The 24719-nt window shown below is 38.8% G+C and overlaps 1 protein-coding gene across 5 annotated transcripts in view; it reads left to right on the top strand.

Moving 5' to 3' along the window:
* Nucleotides 1-24015, top strand: part of WAPL (WAPL cohesin release factor) — a 68240-nt gene extending 44225 nt beyond the window's left edge. For 3 of the 5 annotated variants that reach the window (XM_089510592.1, XM_089510593.1, XM_089510591.1), the window contains 11 exons: nt 1918-2142; nt 5383-5494; nt 7077-7174; nt 12041-12117; nt 13027-13202; nt 15342-15457; nt 15914-16075; nt 17532-17739; nt 18752-18840; nt 20041-20136; nt 21557-24015. In XM_089510592.1, coding sequence (XP_089366718.1) covers nt 1918-2142; nt 5383-5494; nt 7077-7174; nt 12041-12117; nt 13027-13202; nt 15342-15457; nt 15914-16075; nt 17532-17739; nt 18752-18840; nt 20041-20136; nt 21557-21622 — 1425 coding nt within the window. In that variant the 3' untranslated portion in view covers nt 21623-24015. The remainder of the gene's footprint in view (nt 1-1917; nt 2143-5382; nt 5495-7076; nt 7175-12040; nt 12118-13026; nt 13203-15341; nt 15458-15913; nt 16076-17531; nt 17740-18751; nt 18841-20040; nt 20137-21556) is intronic. The other 2 variants (XR_016280106.1, XR_016280105.1) reach the window with 2 other exon arrangements.
* The last annotated feature ends 704 nt before the right edge of the window (nt 24016-24719 follow it).

Here is a 24719-nt window from a genome sequence, read left to right as displayed (position 1 = left end):
AAAAAGCTGCTCCTGCTGGTGGCCGGATTGGAGACCATTGCAGCAGCTTGGATTGGGACTGTGTGGTCACTATCGCCCCACCCTGATTAGGGGTTGACCAGCACTGGAGTGGCCAGAGGCCGCTCCAAGCTGCCAGTTTGCATGACCCCTATGTTTCTCTAGACCCTTTTTTAGACCAGAGGTGCTCTCCACCTTTCACATGTCTCAAAAACTCATTGTTCCTTCTATCTGTCCTAATTCATCATACCCACAAGAAAAGCTATGACACAACCTTGATGTATTTAAAGCACTGAAAATGTATATATGTAGGACGAGGGCATTCTGATATTTTGATTCCTTATTTGTGTTCTACAGTTCAGCCTCACCGGGATGTAGGGTGTCTTGTTGCATAACAGGCACATGGATCAAGGCATGAATCCTGAAGACATATGACTTGACTAAACTGCCCCACCATTGTAATGGCACACTTGACCAGGGCAGCTGCCACTCCTGCAGTTTCCCCCCTCTAATCTTCCCATCAGCAATATATGTAGGGCTGCAATCTGCAGTACTCTTTTCATTCACTGCTACAAGATTGAGAAGTTCAAGTTTGCAGATGCTACTTTTGGCAAAAGGGTACTCCAGGAGATCACTAAAATGCAGTCACTATCTTCTGCCCCCATTTTTTTTCCATGTTGAATTCTGATCAAGTCTCAGGTTGTATAGATTCCTCTTCCCATCAATCCAGAGAATGGCACATTTAGGCACTTACCATGAAAGGTGCATTCAGCATTGTTGAGAAGAGGAAGATGACTGAGCAGGGAGGAGCCAATTCATTTGTTCATTAGCTATTGGGAGACTTCATGTTCTTCCTGCTTGTCTCTGGGCAGTGATGGGAGCAAACTAGGTTGTCTGGATTCCTCCTCTCAACAACTCAGAATGCATCTTCACAGTAAATATCCAATGTGGCAAGCTGTCAGTTAAGCATGCTGTAGAGGGAGATACAGTTGTGACCTCTGTCACAGCTAAGAGACAATAGGAACTTGGGAAAGCTATTTTAAAAGCTACTGTGCTACTTGCATTAAAAGTAGGGATGCAAACATTGACTTATTTCATTCTCAAAAAAATAAAAAAAATCAATTTTTTCCACCCTGCTGGTTGAGATTACAAGCATTTTTGTTCATCCTGTGGGTTCTCAGATTGTGGAACTCTTGTGAAAATCCTATTTGTCCAAAAATGTTGTGTTTTGTAGTTTCTTAGACAAAATATTTTAATTTTTGCACAAAACTGTGTTTTCCCACCATTTTGCTCATTTGTTGCAAAATGTGAAAAACTGAAATGTGGAAAAACCCCATGATAATTAACACATTAGCAGTGTTTAATTATTACTTTAAAAAAAGAAAAATGCAAAATATGATAACTTCCCTCAAAATCTCCATAGTTATTATCACAAAACAATGTTAAATTTACTACATAAACTATTTCGAATATTGTATAACCATGGTTGGCAATTAAAATGATTAAAAACAGTGTCTAAGTTCATCACTAAGTGAAAAAAAGTTAAGTGTCATTCTTTTGAACATGGAGTGACTTCTGAAAGTTTAGACTGGTTACTGCTGAACAGCTTATGTTCAGATTATGCAGCCATGTATCTCGTCCCCCCCCCCCCCCCAAATTGCTTCCATAAATCATCCCTAGCAGCAGTATCTACAGAAGGCAGGGAACTATAGGTCAAAACTGAAATTGTGTGAGCTCTTGTCTTTACAGATTGTTGTGTATTGAAAAATTTTGAACTGCTTGAACAAATGCAAATTATTTAAATTCATTTCCCATGACACACAGAAAATCTGTTCTAAATATCGAAATGTAATTTTAAGTCTTACAGGATTTCTATTTTTCACAGATATTTATTACTTTTTTTTTTCTTCTCGGTTAAAGAACTTATCACTTTGTACAGCAGCTTTAATGTATATCTTGAGCAGAGATCGTTTGAACATGGATCTAGATAGAGCCAGCTTAGATCTAATGATTCGGCTTCTGGAACTAGAGCAAGACTCATCATCCAAGTTGTTCAATGAGAAGGATATGAACAAAATTAAGGAAAAAATCAGAAGACTCTGTGAAACTGTTCACAACAAACACCTTGATCTAGAAAATATAACGGTAAATATAATCTTGTTTTGCCTAATTTCCTATAATGTGAAATTGCATGGGAATTCTTGCTTTATCAAATGCAAAACTTGTGAACTTTTAAAATAGATCATGTAGGTACAGTGGGCCTACCATATCAATTTGGCTAGCCAACTGCACATTCAGGGGCTGTACAGACAGCCCTAAAGGAGTGGCATCCCACCGCCCCTTTCAGCACTGGATCGAGGCTGCAGCAACCGCAAACCACAGCCCCAATCCAGTGCTTTGCCAGCCCAAAATGGGCTGGCAAAAAGCCGCTCTTTCTTAAAGAGGTGAAAAGTTGCCCTTGCCGCTGCTGCAATGATGGCAGCTGCAGCTTTTCACCGATTCTTTGGTGCAGCACATCCAAACGCTGTGTCGAAGCAGGAGCATGACTGCCCACTGTGTAGTTGGGTGCCTGCATCAGGAAGGAGTTGGGGCATCCAGCGTGCAGTCACCACGCCCCCACTCCAGCCCGATGCCGGCGTTTAGCGCCAATCTGTTTAGCGCCTCAGACTTCTGCAAATTGCCCCACCCCATTATCAATGGTGGTCCTCACATACATTGCCACCCATAGACTATAATGGGGTTAAGCAGTCATATTTTTTTTCTCATTTGGGGACAGGGGAACTGAATCCTTGCAGATGGGAAGGAGTTTGGGGAATAAGCACTTTTCCTTGAACAAAACATTGGTACTTTCCATCACTATTTCTTATTTGAATCATGCCATTTTGATGCAGCTAATATCTGTACTGAAACAGACTGAGAAAGACAGAACTGAGGAGCTGATGTAATTAAAAGTGCAGTTTTCACTTCATTTTCTTTATTTGACAGTAAATGCAGAATTGGGGGATCATTTTAGTTAAGTCACTTGAAACTTAGCGGCATGCAGCCACCTCTTTACCGGCCGGACCAGGGCTGCAGTCACCGCACGCCGCGACCCTAATCCAGCCTCTGGAGGGCAGAAAAAGGAGCCACAAAATGCAGGTCCTTTTTGCGCCTTCTAAAAGGCGTCACAACCATGGCTTTGTGATGCCCTTTTGGCGCTGCATCATTTAGATGCAGTGCCAAGGTTGCGCCATGATGCTGTGTGCCGTCTAGAACTTAACACAGCATCATGGTGTGAGGGGGCAGAGTCACAGCGCTGAGCTCGCAGACACTGCACCATGACTCCGGCCACAGGCCGGCACTTTGTGCCCATCTGTACCAGGCCTGAGTTATAAAACAGCTACTGAATAACAATATTTTAATTGTACATATTTGTGTACAGTGCAACTCTACTAGGATTAAAGGCACAGTCCAATACTGACTTGAGAGTAGTAAAAGCATGCACATTTGGAACTTAATAGAAGATTTTGCAGTTGAATGCTCTTGTTCAGTAGAGCAGCTCTGCCCTATTCCATGATACCATGTTCCATCTTGCCTGTCTCAGTTCTCTGTCTCCCTTCAACCCAGACATTCAGCATTCTGAGCCCATTATGCATATATAATCCTATTTTGATGGCTCTCCTTGGGAAATTTGTTTGAAATACTCCCCCCCCCACACACAGCCATAGCATTTCCCCCAAAGCTTATGATAAAGGTTGCTACTGTAGCCTGATAATATTCTCACGTACATGTGACTGATATCTGTGAAACAGTCTTACTCTTATTTTTATCACTGAACAAATAACATAATCTGCCTTACCCATTTCAGCATACTTTTTGGCAGAGGGCAGGCCTTATTATTTACTGTCAGAAGTTTTCTATATTGTTGCTTCATATCATTTGTGAGATGGCTGAACAGAGATACAACTTCTGTGTGACTTCTGTTGTAATTCTACCAGCTTAAATTTTGAGATTCTCCACAGTCTGGAGCAGTGTCATATTGGCTTCAATTTGGGGTTTGAACAGCAGTCATACCATAACTCTTGAGTTATGTCTTGCAGAATGGTTAAGCATGGCATTATATTGTTTGTACAAGTTCAAATGGTGGAACACAATAAGCTAAAATTGCAAGAAGATTTTGCTCCACTGCAACAATAGCTTAGGAAGCACAGAGCAGTAAATCATTTTCATAGCTGCATGACCTGCAGTTTTAAACCTGCAATACAAAATTGTAATTGAGTTTCAAGTTAACAGGATTAATGGAAAAAGTATGTAGAGAGATCTTGTAGCACCTTTGAGACTAACTGAAATAAGGATATTTGCAACCTGAGCTTTCGTAGACTTCAGTCTACTTCCTCAGATGCATATAGTGGAGTAGAAACCAGGGACAGACAAATGTATGTCATTGGTCAATTCAAATTCAAAATACTTTGTGTATGGAAATGAAATAGCAAGCCCAGTTTTAACTATGTTCGTTAGTGAACGGTGCCCATCAGCACTCTACATTAGGCCAACAAGCCAGTCTCTGCACTTTTAAACCTGCAATACAAAATTGTTATCAATGCTCATCAGCACTCTACATAGGGCAAACAGGCCAGTCCCTGCACCAGAGGATAAATGGACATAAATCAGACATTCAGAATGGGAATACACAAAAACTGGTTGCAGAACATTTCAGTCTCGCTGGGCATTCCATTTCAGACCTCAGAAGAGCAGTCCTTGAACAAAAGAACTACAAAGGTAGATTGGAATGAAAAACAGCAGAATTAGAGATAAATCCATAAACTACAGTCCCTCAGTAGTGGATTGAATAGGGATAATGGTTTCCTTACTCACTACATACATTTCAACACTATCTGACCCCATCCTCAGGGGGGCATCCTACACTCATCTATTCTCATCACCTTGAGGTCAGTTTCCAATGCCAAACTGGCCCTGCCTTTTCCTTTCTATACACATTGGCCAGTTCACAATGTCTTTGCTCACTAATGATCATCATTAAAGCTGGACTTGCTACTTCATTTCCATACACAAAGCATTTTGAATTTGAATTGACATTGTCACATACCAATGGGATATATGTGTGTATGTCCCTGGTTTCCACTACACTATATGCATCTGAGGAAACTAACTGAAATAAAGAAGTTGGCAGCATGTGTTTTTGTAGACTTCAGTCTAAATCTACAAAAGCTCATGCTGCCAACTTTGTTATTTCAGTTAGTCTCAAAGGTGCTACATGATCTCTCTACATACTGATTCTACAGACTAATGCGTACTATATCTTTGCATTCTACCATTAATGGAAAAAGTAAATGATAGAATGTTGTTCTCACATGCAAACTGAAGATGTCTCTTTGTCCATTCTAGACTGGTCATCTTGCCATGGAAACGTTGCTATCTCTTACTTCAAAACGGGCAGGAGACTGGTTTAAAGAAGAGCTACGACTTCTTGGTGGTCTTGATCATATTGTAGATAAAGGTATACAATTTTCCTTAAAGTGAATCAAAGTACATAGATTGTTTAATAGTAGCGTGATAGAATGAAATGCATCAGCACACTCTTTTTGACAATACGTAATTTGAGGAGCAAAGACACACACACTTGGTTTATACAATACTTGTGAGAGCTTCAGTGAGTTAGGAGGGATTAGTAAATGGGAGATGGGTATGTAATGAGATTAGTCTTGTGAGGAGAAGCAGTAGACTATGTAAATGCTGTGTAGCCTGTGTAATTCTGGTTTACCTGTCAAAGATAACTGAGCAAGTTTTCTGATAGCTGTCTTTATCTCCCTGTGCCTCATCTCCCATTAGATTTAAAGCCTACCTTTTGAACTGCGTGTATTGGTTGTTACCTACTAGTTTCTGGGAGATCTATTACAGACAGGCTTTTGTGGGAATCATTCATGTAGATTATGTGTGGACGGGAATGTGTTTCTAGACCCTTACAGTTTTGTTTTCATTCATTATGTTTTGGTCATGCATTGATTCCATAGATTGGTTTGCAGTTTGGCTTTTATGTGCCACAAGTGTGAGGACAGTGCTTAGGGAGTATTGAAAGTGGTCCCAGAAGCAGTGATGCATTGTTAGCCCTTGTTTCTGATAGAGGTAATGTTTTTGACTCTACCAGACAAACACTGACTTGTAAGGATATTACTGTATCGTGTTGATATAGCAGCTGCTCATAGTGGAAGAATGATAGGAGACAAAGTCCCATGTGCTATGTGAGGGGCCAAAAACTTTTATTTCTTAAAAAACCCAACACATTTCAGTCTTCTCACCAATTGGCCTTCTTCAGGGGCTATTATAAAATAAAAAGCTGCTGCCATAGTGGGACTATAGAATTGGCCTACCCATTTGCACAAAATTACAGTTCAGAAATTTCACTTTTGACACTTTTATTTGCTAAACTAGGCCTAATTTAAGGGTAAATAAACTGATTTAATTTACCCATAAACTAATTCAAGGGAATTTTATTTATTTATTTATTTATTTATTTATTTATTTATTTATTTATTTGTGTATCTATTTTAAGTGAATAATAAAAGCTTTGTTCTGTGAAGCTCAGTTGAAGTATTTCTAAAGACTCAAGAGGAGCTAGGATTTGTCTTATGATAACAGCAAAGGGTAACTCTATTTTAAATCATGTGTATTTATTAATAGCCCAGGCTGCCTGTGCATAGGTAAATCATACTAGTAGAATTTAGATTAGTAGAGACAATTACGTTCTTTGCCACTCCATTAGATTTTCTTGTTCTAAGTGCAGCTGCAATCTTCATAGTAGTTTTGAAGCTCAGCTACAATATATTGCAAAGAATTTTTAGGTGGTTTAGGCTTAAACAGATAAGTAAGACTCATGAGCTTTACAAAAGACTTCCTTTTTGTAAAGACTAAAATTGCTAGAATCAGTTTGTTGATATAAATGAACACAACTGCTTGCATTTTTAAGACTCTTTGGACTGTAGCTTAGAGTATTGTAACTAGGTCATGTATCTCAAAATTCATCACTAGGCCTCTGGTCTTAACACTTCATTAACAGCATATGCTCTTGCTTTATTTCTTAGTTAAAGAATGTGTGGATCACTTAAGCAGTGATGAAAATGAAGAGAAATTGGTTGCTTCATTATGGGGAGCAGAAAGATGTTTACGGGTTTTAGAAAGTGTAAGTATAACAATCTGAAGTCAAATGACACAGTTCTATTCGAGTGACTGTCTTGTGTACCAAATGGCTTTAAAAACTTTGGAAGCTATTGTTTACAGTAGAGAGAAATGTGGAGAGGAAAACTTTCTTGGATCACTTTTTCAATACTGCATTTTCATTTGGGAGAGAAAAGTAGAGTCCTGTAGCTGCATTCTTTGGCTGACAAGGAACTTGCGTATTTATTTACATAAAAGCTTTAAATCTAATACTTCATCCAAAAATGGCATCCTGGAATGGCTTGCTAAGATTAATAATGGGACAGTCCCTGAAAGTTTACAATCTAAAACACACAGTGCAAGCAAAATGATGGGCTGAAGGAGGGAAGGAGCAACTTTATGTATAGTTACAACCCACTATGGTGGAAATAATTCAGGTAGTTTAATTGAATGGCTGCTATTTGTAATAATGAGGGAGAGGAGGGGCCAAAGGTACCTGGTTTGTCATTAGAGCTAGTGAAATAACACCAGTTCCTTTCTCACTTTGTGCTGCAGTCACAAAACCTTGAGTGGGTTTATACATTTTGTGTGAAGGAAACTAGCTGAGCACTTGCTGAGTTGTTCTGTGGCATGGCTCACTGCTTTTGGCCTGAAGCCTAAAATGAACTAGCTTAGAAACACCACCACTTCCTTTTAACCACTTTCTGGAAATGCATAGTTATTTCAGCCCATGCTGTTCAGCATCTTTCGGGTGTGTCCTTCTAACGTTAACAAGAAGATTGCACAGCTTTTTCAGTTGGATCTGTACAGTCTTCCTGTATAATCTTCCTCATGCTTATTAGGGCTGATGAGAGCTACAGTCCAACGTATGTTAGAGGGCACAATGTTGGGGAAAGTTGCAACAGGGCTTGTTTTGGGTATGTATGGCCCTCTTGAAATTAAGGAAGCTTTTTGGAGCAGGGATTCTGAGGGACATAGAACATCCACAAACTCAGAATTCTGCTACACTTAAGTAAAACTGATCAGATGTTCTCCTGTGCTCAGTGTAATTTTTGTGTGTTCTGTTCAATTCACAAGTATTATTTTTGTTGTTTCATTCGTGGATTATTATACGTGCCCTGGATACTGCTGTAGAAAGGCAGCTTCTTCATCATGGTCTCTGTGCCTCACACAAATAGGTTTTGTCCATTTGGAAAGTTCTAGAGCTGAGTGCCGTGGTGACAGTACCCTACCCATCTACCATGCATGTCCTAGCTCACCAAGCTACTGTCCCTTCAGTTTCTTTCTGTCCGCTGGTAGAACAACTTGATTTTGGACATACTCCTTCTGAGTGGTTACCTTCACTATTTCTCTTTTATTTCTCTTTCATTTTCTTCAGCGTCTGACGTTCATATTTGTTTTCCTATTCTTATACTTTTTATCTCTGTCTACCACCTAAATAAAAGAATAAAAATCTTTCACTTTACCTCAGAGCCTTCGCTGTGGCTTCCCTTTTTTTCTTCTTGCTATTTTATGCTTATGTGTCCTCTGCTTCTCTTTTTAAGTTGAACTCTACTTGCAGCTAGAAAGTTTAACTTTCTAACATTCATTCTGAGTTCCTGTTTCATTTGAGGAAAGGCATTTTGTAGAATACTGTATTATCTGCATAGATTTTACTTCTTAAGCCCCTAAAAACTGGGCACAACATCTCAAGATTCATTGTTGGGAGAAGTCTCTACAAATGGTTGACCAAGTGGCATCCAACAAGCTGCTTTTCTGTATGTCATTTTTGGTCTCTAAACCTAAGAAGGAAAAATCAACTTCAGTATTATTGACTGCCATTTTGATGCCAACATCCCAAGCTTCATCTTATGGAACCTGCTTTGACATTAGCTGCTCTGAAACCAGAAGCTCCTCCTCAAACACTGGAATTGGCATTGTTGCACAGGCAGAAGCCTATCAAGAAGACACATTAGAAATCTAAGGAAAAGAGGGCAGCCTCCCTTGATTGCCACTCAGAATCTCAAGATGGTGGGATACAGTGGACTCTTGTTATATGCTGGGGTTTGGTTCCAAGATCCCCCGTGTATAACAAAATCCGTGGATGCTTAAGTCCCATTCAATATAATGACATAGCGAAATGGTGTCCTTTATAAAAAATGGAAAATAAAGGTTTGTTATTTGAAATTTATACTTTTTTGAACATTTTCAAACCGTGTATGCTTGAATCCGTGTATAAAAAATCTGTGTATAAGAAGGGCTAACTGTACTTCCACAGTCACACAGTACTTGGGCACCTCATTGTTATTGCCGTTGATGGCTCCTACTTCCAAGGTGACTGTTCCAGCTCATCCTGCTCCCTCCATTCTAATGACTATCCCAGATATGCTCCTGGGTCTTCAGATGGAGCCTTCTGAGCAAAACGTGCCAGTTGAAAACAATGAACAATGCACCAACACCATATGCGGATTTGCCATACGTAAACATGAGGTCACGTGGACAGCAAGCCCTAATATGGTGAATGAGGCATGTGCCCCTTGATCATATGTGTAGTTTTCCGTATGGGGAGGCGGATTCCCCGTGTAAGGCGAGGGAGGACTGTATATGCCATGGTTTTTCAACATTACTACCATTACCTCAATTGGAGAGATATTTCTTTGCACTGGAATAGTCATGTTTGTCTTCACTCCAAGGCTATCCACGTAGAAAAGTTTCATCCTACACTTCAATGTCCTACGTCAGTAGATGCCAACTTGAAGATCTTTGGAGAGAGTGACCTGCCTCATCAGCCTCCATCGCCACCATCTCTTGACAACAGCTACACTTTCTAAGTCTTCTCCTTCTCTGTCATTATCATCAAGAACTCTCCTGGTATCCACGGTCCTCACAACAGTTATGTCTTCACCAACACCAAATGTGCTTCCTGGTCCACCTGCTCTTTGGCTGTCCCAGTTGGCATTGATACCAATGACTTCTACCTCCTTCATTACCACAGGAACAGCTTTCCATGAAAGAATCTGAAGGCTAGGTTTCTGATGCTTCATCCCTAGACTTCATCTCCTCTCAGTTCTTCACTGTTCTTCACCACTGGGAGAAGTGGAGGATACTGGACTTTCATCACCATCTGAGGATGTTAAGCTGTTTGCTGCTCTGGCTCTGAGGGTAGCGAAGATGCTCAGTATCAAAGTTAAGGCTCCACCTGCTCCAGCGAATGACCGTGTGCCAGTATTAAATGAAGTCATGAGGCAATCCTGGGTAAAGTCTCTATCAACAGTTTCAAAAAGACTAGAAGAACCTATACAGGAGACAGCCTGAATGTGCATCCTGTCTTTTTAAATTACTCAGTGCCTAATTCAGTAGTTATGGAAGCTTCCCAGACCAAATCTAGTGGGAAAAGACACATCACATTGGTGGATAAAGAAGGGAAATGGCTTGATGTTTTTGGTAGCAGGTGGGTAACATGCAAGCCTGCGTATCTCCCTACAAGAAGTTTCTATGGAATAAAATGATTGCATTTATTTCCAACCTCCCTGAAGAGTAGAGAAGCACAGCATTATCATTCTATCAGGAAGTGAAGACCTTGGCTATGCGGCAAATCCATTTGACTTGACACATGGTGGATAGCACATCAAAGGTTATGTTGGGGTGTGTGACTTTTGTTGCTGCACATGGCATTGGTTCACAAACCTATCTGATGATACTTGTCACAAAGGGGAAGACCTCTGATGTTAAGGGCTTGTTTAATGCAAAGACTGACAAGTCCCTTCACCATCTCTGTAAAGCCAAGAAAATGAGTCACATGTCATTCAAAGACTGCTTGGACATTACCGTTCTTTCAGTTGTGTGTGACATCGTCAGTCTTCCTCATCATCTTTTCCCTAGGTCCAAGTCATTGGTGAGATCATCTTGCCCTTCTTCACAACACTCATCTGATTTTCAGAAGTGCCTTTTCAAACAGCAAACATACCAGCTCTTAATATGAGAGAAATTCTCAAGTCAAAGTTTCATTTTTGACTTGACGCTCAGGATGACACTAGGTTGGTGAGAGGTTGGTTACCTGTAACTGTTCTTTGAGCAATCATCTATGCACTCACACAAACCTGCCCTACCTCCCCACTTTCGGGTCCCTGTAGCTTTCACAGCGGACTTGGAAACAGAGGGAACAGTAACTTAGTGGATCAGCACGTGTGTGATAGGCAGGAGGAGTGGCATATTCCCGGCAAGCTGCTCAGCTCTAGAACTTTCAGAATGGAGTGCCTGTGTAGTTGCAAAACCCATTTGTGTGCATGCACAGATGACCACTTGAAGAACCATAGTTAGAGGTAAGCAACTTGTTGTTATATCTCCATAGATGACATTGATAAAAAGAATAATTAATTAATATGTTGCAGCTTTGGTGACTGCAACATAAACAGTTTAGGGGCAGAAACATTTTATAGCCGCAACTAGTATTTTCTTTGTCTTTGTGGTTTCTATGTAAGTGCACACATGAGTAGAACACTTGGATGTTTATCTCCTTCCTGCTCAAATGGACAGAGAACCATACCTTCCCTAGTTTTCTTTCAGCATACAGTGAAAATATTGATTGCATCATGGTACCCCCTTTTGCAGTACAAATCCTATATTTCAACCTTCTGTCCAGAAGGAATTTCAAAATGTCCTCCATTTTGAGCATGACTAAGAAGCATGAATTTACATTTATGTTAGTGCATTTAGCTTTTATTTTGTAAACTTCTACATTTTTCTTGAATGTCCTATATTTTGCGGTGCCTTGTCCTCCTTCATGGTTATAACATCTGGTCACCCTGGATAAGCACTGGCGAAGTCCCAAGATGCGAATGTCAAAAAAGATGATAGGAGTGTAAGAATGGATTTCTGACATTTGGGTTTATGTTTTTTTTTTTTAATTTAGGTAACAGTCCATAATCCAGAGAATCAAAGTTACTTGATAGCATATAAGGATTCACAGCTCATAGTCTCTTCAGCTAAGTAAGTTCTAAGAAATGTGTATTTCAATAAAGTATTGTGTAATTTTCAGAATGTTTTTAGAGTCATTTCATGGTTGTAATAGCAGTTTCATATTGAAATTGTCTACCCTACCTTCTATCAAAGTGTATGCATTGCAGCTTAATATTTCCACATGGGAACTAAATTAGTGAGGCTTTTTGCTTCCACTTCATAATAATTTTGCAGTAACTATTCTACTAATAATTCTGCTTATATGATAAAGGTTTATTAGTAGTTTCTGATAAGCATGTTACATTATATATACATTGGATTAGCTACCATACCAAAGTCCTACAGTATATGTGCACATTTGGTAGCTGATTTGATTAATTATTTCTGATGCCTTCGCTGGGAGTGAAAACATTGATAGCAACCACCCCCCACCCTCTTCTTTGAGAATTCTACTGGCTTCCAGTGATGAATGTTTTTTGAAAGCAACTTGATGTACATATGCTTTTGTTTGGATCATAGCTGTCAGAATTAATTATATATACGACATAGAGTGAGGCATACTTTCTGTATAACTCTTTAGATTTTGTGGCTGTGAGAAAAAACTTAATATTTAACTATGTTTAGTGAAGATTCACATCTGTTTGAATATATTCAAGTAGCATTTGGATATGACATTTTGTTCATGAGAAACATCTGATGCTCCCATAGTCTGTCAGATCTGTCTACTTACCCACTCTGTATATCTACTAAAAGGCATGTGAAATTACATTTTTGAAGATAATATTGGAGATTATGCTGTTCTTGTGGACACTTAATGGCCATTGCTTTTTCTTAGCATAGTTCATATCATAACAATTAAGCTTGCTGTTCAGAACATGTTTTGTTTATTGTGATATGAAGATGATTTGTGTTATGTGTTCTTGGCATTTTTTACTTCAGAGCATTGCAGCATTGTGAGGAGCTGATCCAGAGATACAACCGTGCTGAAGACACCATCTGTCTTCCAGACAGTAAGCCGCTGCCTCACCAGAATGTAACAAACCATGTGGGTAAGGCAGTAGAAGACTGTATGAGAGCTATCATTGGCGTCTTACTCAATTTAACAAATGATAATGGTAAGTATCACTTCCTGTTAGCAAGATTTACACAGTGAAACATAAAATCCAATGGCCAATTGTCCAAACAGATAGTTCCCCAGGGTAACTGGAAACAAGTATTTCTGTGTTGATGCTCATGTCAGATGGTTGGTAATAAAGTAAGTGGTACAGTCAGTCCTTCTTATACACGGATTCAAGCATCCATGGTTGGAAAACGTTCAAAATATATATATAAATTTCAAATATCAAACCTTGATTTTCCATTTTTTATAAGGGACACCATTTTGCTATGTCATTATATTTAATGGGACTTGAGCATACACAGATTTTCTTATCCATGGGGAATCTTGGAACCAAACCCCAGCATGTAACAAGGGTCCACTGTAAAAGACATGATAAGGTCATCATAGGTTCAGCAAAATGATCCTATAAACTTGAAATTTCAGGTTATTCTGATTTGACTACTGGAGACACTGATGATGCCCATATTACAAAAGGATGCAATGCAGAGTGGCATCTAAAGTAAAGCAATGGAAAATAATAATAATAATAATAATAATAATAATAATAATAATAATATCCCGCCTCTCCCTACGGATCGAGGCGGGTTTACTACATAAAGTACACAGTACAACCATCATCAACATAATACATCCATCCCTCTGCCCCCCAACCCTCTACCCTCAACATAACCATTAAAACAAGTTAAGCAATAAAACAGTTAAAAAACAATTTAAAACAGCAGATAGGAGTGAGATAACTTGGGGCAGGTGGGATAGTCCTTTTAATGGGAGGTCAGTCTGGGAGGTGATATGATGGGTCTCTTCCAACAGATCATTCCAAATTTTTGGAGTGGCAGCTGAAAAGGTCCTCTGGGAAACAGTAGCCAACCTAGTCGTCTTTGGCTGCAATAGATTCTTCCCAGAGGAATGTGCGGGGTGGATTGTATGGAAAGAGGCGTTCCTGCAACTAAAATGAGTGCAAGCCATGTAGGTAGTAGAGCTTTAAAGGTAATAACCAATACCTTGTACTGTGACTGGAATCTGATTGGCAGCCAGTTTTAAAATAGGTTATGAGTGAATCTGGATTTCCCAGTGACCAGTTGAAGCTTCCAAACTTGGCAGAAGGGTAGTACCCTTGGATTGAGATGAGAGGTTACCAGTGCGTGTACAACCGTTTCTAGGTCCCCCAGCTCCAGGTAGGGTCGCAACTGGCATATCAGCTGAAGCTGATTGCAAGCACTCCTGACTGTCACATCTATCTTTGATGACAACTGGAGTGACGAATCCAGGAGCACTCCCAAGCTGAGAACACAGTCCTTTAGGGAAAGTGTGACCCTGTCCAGAACTGGTTGACATATCTCCATACCTGGATTAGCGGTCCCTATAGCAAGTACCTCTGTATTATTAGGATTCAATTTATGTCTATTTTTCCATTACCACCTTAAGACATTAATTCAGAAGAGAGATGCCTTCCTTAGTCACTGCAGTAGTCTGAGACATGGAGAAACAGATCTGGGTGTCACCAGCATACTGATAACACCCCACCCCATGTCTCCAGATGATCACACCCAGCGGCTTCATGTAAATGTTAAATAGCATAGGAAACCAAATGGTGCCCTGAGGGACACCAGATTTTAGCTCTCTTTTAGAAGAGCAACTGTCTCCCAGCATCACCATCTGGAATCTGCGTGAGAGATAGGAATGGAACCACTGCAATGCAGTGCCCCTAGTTCCCAACTCTCCCAGGCGTTCCAGAAGGATACCATGGTCAATAGTGGTTTAACCGCAGCTTCTTTTAACAAATTAGTTGTGTTTCTTCATTTTAACATGACTCCGTTATAAATCATTACAGAAGTTTTGGATTAATATGGTAAATGTCACATGAAGAATGAAATGTAGAAAAGAAATGGCAAATACATTGTTTTATCTGTCATCTGACTTTTTTCCAGTTGCAGAATTCTTGACAAAGTCAAAATTCAATGTCTTCCATGCCCATTGACTCACCATTCAACAACTGATTAAGTGCATCTATCCTAATTGGGATTACTAATAGGATTCAGGCCAGGGTGATTTCTGGCCATTGAACCCCATCTTTTAAAAATGTTGCAAATACTGTATCTTAAAATATCTGATTAAGTTTTCTGTATTTTTGCAGAGTGGGGTAGCACTAAAACTGGTGAGCAAGATGGCCTTATCAGCACAGCTCTGAATTGTGTGCTTCAGGTTCCAAAGTTCCTACCTCAAGAACAGAGATTTGACATTCGGGTTCTGGTAGGTAAAAATAGTCCTTTATAAAGTCTAGAGAACAAAAATATATTTTGTAAAACTAAAAAACCAAAACTTATTAATGTTATCTCACACTGAAATGTTATGTCACATTGAAAAAGAATTTGGAAATTATGCCTCTATTACAGGTTTAGTATTGTGTGCATTTTGCAACAAAATGTCATCTGGGGGACTAAAATGTTCTATTGTAGTGCAACAGGGTTAAGTTAATCTCATTTCAGCAAGTAGCCTATTACATGAGTTGGGGTTTTGATTTGTATTATAAATGAGCAGTTTATAGTTGACATTATCCCATTTGAGTTACAAAGGACAGCATAAGTTCTGTAAGCAAGAATGAATATATCTTACAGCTACTCTTACCAAAAAGGCCATATCTGTGAGCTATGTATTTCATATTAGAGATTACAGTTTATTCCTCCAAACTCATTTGTTTTTCTGCAGGGATTGGGCCTCCTGATCAATTTGGTAGAATACAGTGCAAGAAATAGACATTGTCTTGTGAATATGGAAACATCATGTTCTTTTGATTCCTTCTGTTTGGGAGAAGCTGACGATAGCATAACTACATCTGGACAGATGGCTGCTGTTCAAGCTTTAGTACAGGTAAATCATGCATTTTAATCCAAAAGATGTGCAGCATAGCAACAATAAAGTCATTTATTTGAAAGCTGTCCATCAAAGAAAAAACATGTAGTATTACAAGATCTAATATTCATAAGTATTGTTTCCTGCTCTCATCTCCTTTCATATGAATGTAATTAACAGTGCACATTGGTCATTGATGGATACATAGGGAGCCCTGGTGGCACAGTGGTTAAATCCCTGTACTGCAGCCACAAGGTTGTGAGTTCGATCCTAGAGGAAAGCTCCAAGGTCCACTCAGCCTTTCATCCTTTTGTAGGTCGATAAAATGAATACCCAGCTTGTTGGGGGCAAGAAGCTTACAGTTTGTAACCCACTTACAGAGTGCTAGTTCACTATGAAGTGGTATAGAAATGTACATGCTATTGCTGCTATTGCTATACATGTGCAACAGCTCAGGTCAGCATGCAAGTTTTTGCCCTGGTTGAGGGAATAGCCATGAGGGATTCACATGCAGTTTGCCTTTTTTTTTTTTGCTAGAAGATGGAAATCTTGGAAGGGAGTACCCCCAAAGTGTTGAGATCCGCATTTTGTCTCAAGAACATCTAACAAGCAGCAGTGAACTGCACCCTCAGTTTAATAGTTAGGATGAGTGATTATACTTTTTGTGCCATCTGTACCAATACAATGATTAACATACATTATAGTTGTTTCAGGCAAGCCAGCTTTTGTAATTCCTGAAACTGTCTTGACTAATCTAAACACAGTTTAAGCTCCAACCAATTTAACAAGTTCTGGTTAAGCAAAAGCTCTCAGATTGCTCCCAGGCTTGTGGGGAGAGAGAAGGGGTAAGCAGGTGAGCCCAAGGCTCAGTGCAGTCCATTCATAATCTTTCATGTTGTGCTACACTGTGGTTCAGCATGACAGATGTGGTTGCTGGAGCTTGTCAAATTGCATCGTATAAATGGCCCAGTTTTTGTGGTCGTTTTTTTGGGGGGGAAATGTTGGGAGACCATAAGAAGAGCTTTGCTTTTGCCTCTGAACATGAAAATTCTTTTTAGTTACCATTGCTTACGGTATTTGATATGTAAACTTACAGAGGATAGGTCTAATTTTTATGGGGTTTGGATTCTCTCATCTTTGAGTTTTGACCCAAACCATGGTTGTTGCCTTCTATAGGATTTAGCATTGTTTGGTGCTGCGTGTGACATGAATTGAAAATTTGTATCTGTTGAGTAAGATACAAGATTCATCCTATGCACTATTGAATGTTTTTGCATAAGCTTTGTACCTTAGGGTTGAATATGATCTTTATGATGTAATCCTGGAATACTTTTATGAAATGTTTAATAGAAACAGGAATGGTTACAGAAACACTGGAAGGTGCATAGTGCAAATGAGATGTTTCCTAGTGTTGTTTAAGAAGTGCATATAATTTGGGCTCATGATTCAGCATCAGTGAAATATTTTCTCTCAGTTGTTCCTTGAGCGTGAGCGAGCAGCCCAGTTGGCAGAGAGTCAAACGGATGAGCTGATTAAAGAAGCTCCAACAGCACAACATGACAAGAGTGGGGAGTGGCAGGAGACAAGTGGAGAAATTCAGTGGGTCTCGACAGAAAAGCCAGAGAATGCAGAGGAAAAGGAAAAGAAAGAAGAAGATGAGGAAGAGCTGGATCTGAATAAAGGTGGGTGTGTACCCCTCGGGAAGGTACAAGCAGTAGACCTGATGACAGTCAATTAAATAGATGCCTAAATCGTCACTGCTTGACTTTAGAGCTCTGTAATTCTCTCACAAAATTGTGGGCTCCTTTTGGTTTAGGCCAGAAGTCAAGCAGCTTGTGCATCAGATCATAAGTTGGCACTTTTGACATTTTGCTGCTTGCTCAGCAAGCCATCCAGAAATGATTGTGCAAACAGACGTTGTGTGTTCTGAAAGGGAATTGTCACAGGCACAGTGGCAAGCGGTTGGAAGGGGCGGGTGAGGAACGACCTTGCTTTGCTCACATTCAGTGGGGTCTTAGATTTAGTGCCTCTTAGTACCTAAACGGCAGTTGTGTTCACAAGTTACTGGTTCTAGTTCATTTTTGTCCTCAAAACTAAATTCCCTTTATGAATTGAAGGCACCTGCTCCTTGGAGCTGCTTCTTCATATTTAGTTGTATTAACTGAAATGAAACTTAACCATACCTTTTCATACTGACATAATAATTTCTTCTTGTCTTTGTACTGTTAGCTCAAATCTTGTGTCAGAATGTTGTTTTCTTGAACATTATTTTTCAGGTTTAACCTTGTTTTCTTGCTTCTTCAAAGATAATAATAATCCATTTTTCTTCTACAAATGTTCCTTTCTTTGACTTCCTTCTTACTTTTGCCCATCTCCAAATTATTTTACTGCCCCACATCTGTGAGGGCTACTCATGTCTGTTATACTTGACAATATTTTCATTGGATATATGGGTTAATGCTAGTACTCTGGGCAAAATTAGCATTCTACAGCACTTTGATTGCCAGGCTAGTGGATTAGAAAAATTGGAGGTCACTTACACTGGATTTTACTCTAATTTACTAGCAGGTATGTGTACGCAATTAATTCTTTTGTAAGTATTCAGGAAATACACTAGATTTTGCTTAGTAATGATGATAACCAGAAACACAAAGTTGAAATGTAGTTTATTAACATTCTGTTGTTTGCTTGCAGCCCTTCAGCATGCCGGGAAACACATGGAAGATTGCATTGTAGCCTCATACACAGCATTACTTCTGGGATGCCTCTGCCAGGAGAGTCCAGTAAGGAGATCATAATTGCATGCCTATTCAGTAGATCTATAATACTGAATAAAATAGGCTTACTAGAAGACATAAAGTATGTCTTTAAAGCTACATTGGCCATGTTCTAGAAGAGTTTATTCCTGGTGTTTTTCCAGCATCTGTAGCCGGCATTTCTCTGAAGATGCCAGCCACAGATGCTGGCAAAACGTCAGAAAGAAACTCTGCTAGAACATGGCCACATGGCCCAAAAAACCCACAAAAAACTATGGATGCTGGCCATGAAAGCCTTCGACTTTACATATGGTGAAATAAGTTAAGAGTTTTGGCTACAACATACAGATGGATCAATGGGATTTGTATTTTGTCATGATTTTAGTAGGATTTTGATAAAATGGATTGCTAGTGATGGATTATTGTTACAAGGTATTAGATAAATTACAGTCGGCCCTTCTTATACACGGATTTTTTATACACGGATTCAAGCATACACGGTTTGAAAATGTTCCAAAAAAGTATAAATTTACCTTGATTTTCCATTTTTTATAAGGGACACCATTTTGCTACGTCATTATATTTAATGGGACTTGAAGCATACACGGGTTTTGTTATACGCGGGGGATCTTGGAACCAAACCCCAGCATATAACAAGGGTCCACTGTACTTAGGATGTATAAAGGGATTTAAGATGTGTGTTATGAAGGGATGTTGGATATGTTTCTTTAAAAGGCATAGAGGATTTTAAAAATTAAAAGTTAATTAATACCGAAACTTTTCCCTCCTGGAATGATGGATGGACAGTTGGAAAAGAGCCCTGGACTATTACTCTAGTATAAGATTATAGCAGCAGTATTGTTACATGCAAAAAGATGGGGAAATTCAACATTACTCACTATGGAGGAATAGTATTGGAAGATGGTAAAATTAGTAAAAATGGGCCAGTTGTTTGATCTGATTAGCAATATTAGTAATATTTCTTAAATGTCAGAATCCCTTTATAGACTTTATATAAAAAAAGAAAAGACAATGAATTGGTAATTTTTGGTTTTGATACTTAGAGAAAATAATTTTTCAGAAAGGTATGATTAACTACAGTGCGCCCGCTACATACGGGGGAATAATATGCATAGAATAGTGTGTGAACAGATACTGACTCTGTTGTCATGTTTACAAAACAGTAATTTTGGAAACTTTCTAATTCAAATCTTTTTTTCCCCTTAGATCAATGTGACTAGTGTGAGGACATACTTACCAGAAGGGGATTTCTCAATCATGACAGAAATGCTCAAAAAGTTTCTTAGTTTTATGAACCTTACTGTAAGTAGTATATCACATACTGTTATGTAACATTCTCTGACCAGCTTCATTAGAGTTTCACTTCAAAACATTTGAGATGATTCCTTCCTCCTCCTGTGTTGTTATTATTCTTACTCCACATTGGCTTACAAAGATCAGCAATAAGCAATGCAGTCACCTTAAAGATGGTCACCTGTAAAAGGCAACACAAAAGCAAAAGGGTTGGGAGAGAGGAAGGGGGAAAAGCAAACTGCACTAATCTCTTATTTGCAACATGTTCTTTCTGACAAGGAAAGGGGAGGCAAACGTCTTGCTGCTGCTTCTTTTTTCATGGTGGATATAGCTACCTCAGTCTGTTATCCAGTACTAGAGATCTGAGCATGCAACCTTTCAGCTGTGGTGTTCAAAAGCAGCTGGCAGTTGGAGCTGAATGTTATTTCTGGCAGTAGTCAGTATAGTGTCATGTAGTTTGGAGGTGAGCAGGCTTCAGGATTGTAGATTCTCCTCTCTTTTTCTCGAGAACACCAGAGATCAATCAGTCAAAACTAATGGCTCTAGAGTTGGACATACACTTGGAAATAAGCAACAGGATGATTCTGAGCATATGCTCAGCCACATAATTTGTTATTTGTACCAAGATAGTGCTCACAGTTTCACACAAAAATCCATTCACACCTTTCCCTCCAACCTTTGTTTCAGCAACTTAATTTCCCCCAGATTTGGACTTAGAATTGGCTTAAAACTATTAAACATGGTTTAAAATCCACAAAACACAAAAATTAAAAGACAATTAAACAGTTTAAATAAACTCGGGTTGAAACATACATTTTTGGTGCTGTTTTAAAAAAAAAGTTCAGGAACCCTGCAGGTCCCTGGTGAAACTCTAGTATACATTCTTTCTGCTTCTGAGGTTACAGTCTAGACTGGGAGAAGCACTGGCATGATAGATCCTCCTTATTGCCACCTCTTTTCATGAGCTGACAGTGGCCTCCATGCCCTCCTGCCACCCTCCACAATTGAGTCACAAGTGAACACGATGAGACTGATATTGTACTTGTCTATATGCCACTGCCAGAATTGCATCTGTTATTACGTGTACAAAGTAGCCAGACCCCATCCCAAAGTCCATGATTGGCATGTACCAAACTCTGCTAGCTGAGCAGTTGTGGCAAATTTATATATATTTATATATAAATAATATTTTATAAGGCTGAATGTTATAAGATAATGATTTCTTATTTGTAAATGGAAAAATGTTTTTCAAATGGTGGGGGGTGGAATCCTATTTCTTTTTTGTAAGTGGAAAATGCTTCAACTGCAGTCAATGCTTCAACTGCAATCAATATTATAGATTCTATAGTCTTGTAATTCTTAGGTCAGGGCAAAAAAACCCATCTTATTTGTTAAACTTTCCCTGTTCTTTTTCTTGTCACCCAAACAGTGTGCTGTCGGAACAACAGGCCAGAAATCTATCTCTAGAGTGATTGAATACTTGGAACATTGCTAGATACTCAAGTTCTGCAGCTGGCACTTGAATGCTGGAGCTCTACTCTTTAGATTAAGGAAGAAGTTGTGAAAGAAGTTGTTGAGGATGCACCAAGAGCATTCATCAGTCTCATTCGTATTTGGATTTTTAAGGCTACCTGGTCTCTTAAACATACACTCAGCATTTTATGAAAGACAGTTACCACATCAATCTGCAACTATCAAAAATGAGAGGAAAAACATCTGAGGAAAGTAAATCAAGAATTTATGGTGTTTATAATAATGCAGAGAGCAGTATTTAAATACATTTCGCAGGGGTTACTCTCCATCTTTATTTTTCTGGCTTTGTTTGTGACAACTTTAAAGGGGACAAACTTGCTGCTGGTAGTGCAACTGCTGTTTTACTGTTGAGCCACTGTTTTTCATGCCAGCCAGGTGCAAAGGCAGCTTTAGCTACTGAAGTATCAAATCTTCTAATAAAGATGCTCTGGGCAGCACCATTGCTCTGATTTGAGTTTAATTTGCTCTTGCTTTTTAAAGAGATTATTCCAAATCATAAAAAATAGAAAATTTTTAAATACTTTTTTGTGATTTTAACTACTGTCTATATTTAAAATGTGTTGGAATCCAAAGAGGTTGAGGCTTGGATAGTTTATTTTTTATACTGTTTTGATTGAAAAATTGGGTTGTTGGAAACTACTTCTCAGTTTTTAAAACTGTTGTGGCCTATGTACTGTAAACTGATTGACCATAACACTTCATAGCTCTTAAGAGAGGCATGCAGGAAGAAAACTCCTCCCAGCTAATGGCTGTATCTATATTTTTTTAATAATGCAGTAACTGTAAAACATGCCCTGTTCAAAGGAGAGTATGAAACAAAGTCCAATGCCAGGGTAGTTTACACTTCTTAATAAGCAAAAACATTTAAATGCTATCAGTTTTGTTTCAAGAAATAAATGTGGAGCGGAGCTAAAACACCAATGGGGATTCATGTTTCCAGTTGACGTAATCTTTCTATTTCTTCTTTAGTATTGCGCAGGTAAATGCATACAATACAAAGCCTTAAATAGCTCAATATAGCGAAAATTTTGTTCTGTGTGGGGTCTGGTTCACAGCAAAGGATTGTGTTGAGACTTTAGTGGAACAAAAATCCCTGCAAATACCTTTCTTTTCTTTCTTTCTTTGGAGGTTTTGAGCATTAGTGACTTTTATTGCACTCATTGTTTCAACTAACAGAACTGTTCATAATTTTTATTAAGCTGGTCTTGAATAGTCACAAAACTTCTCGGAACATTTGTGTAACAGACACTTTTCACATTTCCTGTGTAGGTAGTTGCATCATGTTACTTCATTGAATTTGTAAAACTTGAAGCCATAAAAATATTAGTTCTGTGTATAATGAGGGGTGAGAGAAATAACAGAAAATCTAACCTGCTTTTTGGATCTTGTGTTATATCTCCATGTATAAAGTTACAGACTTGTGCTTTTGTATCAGTGCCAGCTGTATTTTTTTTACATACAGTGGCTGCCTTCTATGTCTTCCTATTTTTGATAATGCAGATTGCTGGGAATTCAGTAAGGAAGTAAATGAGTAGACGCAAAATCCTATATTGGTCCTACTTTTTTGTTTTATTTTTTCTCATCACCTGAAAAGGAATTTCCACACATCAAATAATATACCAGTGTAACTGAGAAAGATGCTGAGGCTATGTTTGCCCTTGGATGGAAAACCTTCCATATGAAAAGGTAGATAAACTTATAAAAACTGTACTTGTAAATTATTTTTGAGATACAAGATTTCCTGGATATATATTTTTTGGCATTTTAGTTTTAACAATGTTAGAGCAATGGCTTCCATTTTTAGCTGGACTTCACGTAGATTTAAGTTGGGCTTTTTCTATGTTTATGCACAGTGGCAAGGGATGATTAAAATTTGATGCAATGAGGGGGGAATCAGGAAGGAATAATACTTCTCTGTTACACTGGTAATGGTCTGAATGAGAATTGATTAAACTCTTGTGTTGACATAGTTTTTAAATTAACAAGCACTGAAACATGCAGACTAGTTGGTTTTTATGTGGGGAGGGTCTGAAGACCTTCAGCTTGCGGTCTTGTTAAACCCTCATCAAACACTGCATTTGAATGGGTACTTGAGGCCAACTGTCAGATTTAAAGTTTTAAAGTAACTTTTTTTCCACTGTAAATATGTGTAAATAAGCGCAATTGGAGACTAGAATAGTAGAGTACTTTTCTGAATCCAATCCTATTTTTATTTTATACAGTATTTCTCAGCTGTGATCTTTGGAGCAAAAGCCAACGGCAGGAATAATAGTTTGTACCAGTTTCATGAAGTATGTCTTTTGGTTTTTGTAAATAATTTTAACTCGAATAAAAATTGCTACTTTCAATACATAACATATGTAATGAGCATAGTTTCTTGACATTGCAAAACAAGACAACAAAAAGTATGGCTTAATATTCTCTTATACAGTAAAGTGGAGATACCGTTCTATGGCACACTGATTGCCCTGTGGGGATGTCAGTAAATGTGGTGTCTCCATATGAGGGATCTACAGTTAACCCTATATTATTTAAGAGCACTTTTCTATCAGGCTGCATGACTGGGAAGCTGAAAAGGATAATGGAGGAGTATGTACTGATTTCGGCAGGGATCACTACTTGGGTCAGAAAATAATAAACCTTTCTGTTTTGCTCCTGTCTCCCTAGCAGAAGGAACTAAACATTATCAGCTGCTAACTCTTGTGTATCAAACCTTTCTCAAAGAGGCAGTAACAGGGGTCATTTTAAATATTGGCGCATTTACTAGTCACAGTACACATCAAAGTTATGACTTAAGCCCTCTTTTGAGAGAACTCAGTCTTGCCCTACTTGATGTAATTTGTCTGCACTTTGGTAAAAGAAGATCTTACACTAGGATGCTCAGGATTAAATACTGGATACTTCACCCATCACATGCCTTTTGTAAGTACTAACATCATTGGGAGAATGCACTTTTGAGCCCAATTACATTAACAGGGCAACTGACATACTCTGCTGGAAGCAAGACCAAACGTATGACAGTACAGCACTGACTCATTTGTGGACAACTTGAATTATAA

This window comes from Sceloporus occidentalis, unplaced genomic scaffold (genome assembly GCF_023333645.1).
Source record: "Sceloporus occidentalis isolate IW3139 unplaced genomic scaffold, rSceOcc1.0.p SCAF_2, whole genome shotgun sequence".
NCBI classification, from domain to species: Eukaryota; Metazoa; Chordata; class Lepidosauria; order Squamata; family Phrynosomatidae; genus Sceloporus; species Sceloporus occidentalis.
Note: the sequence above shows the minus strand (reverse complement) of the source record. Positions and strands in the feature narration are given on the sequence as shown.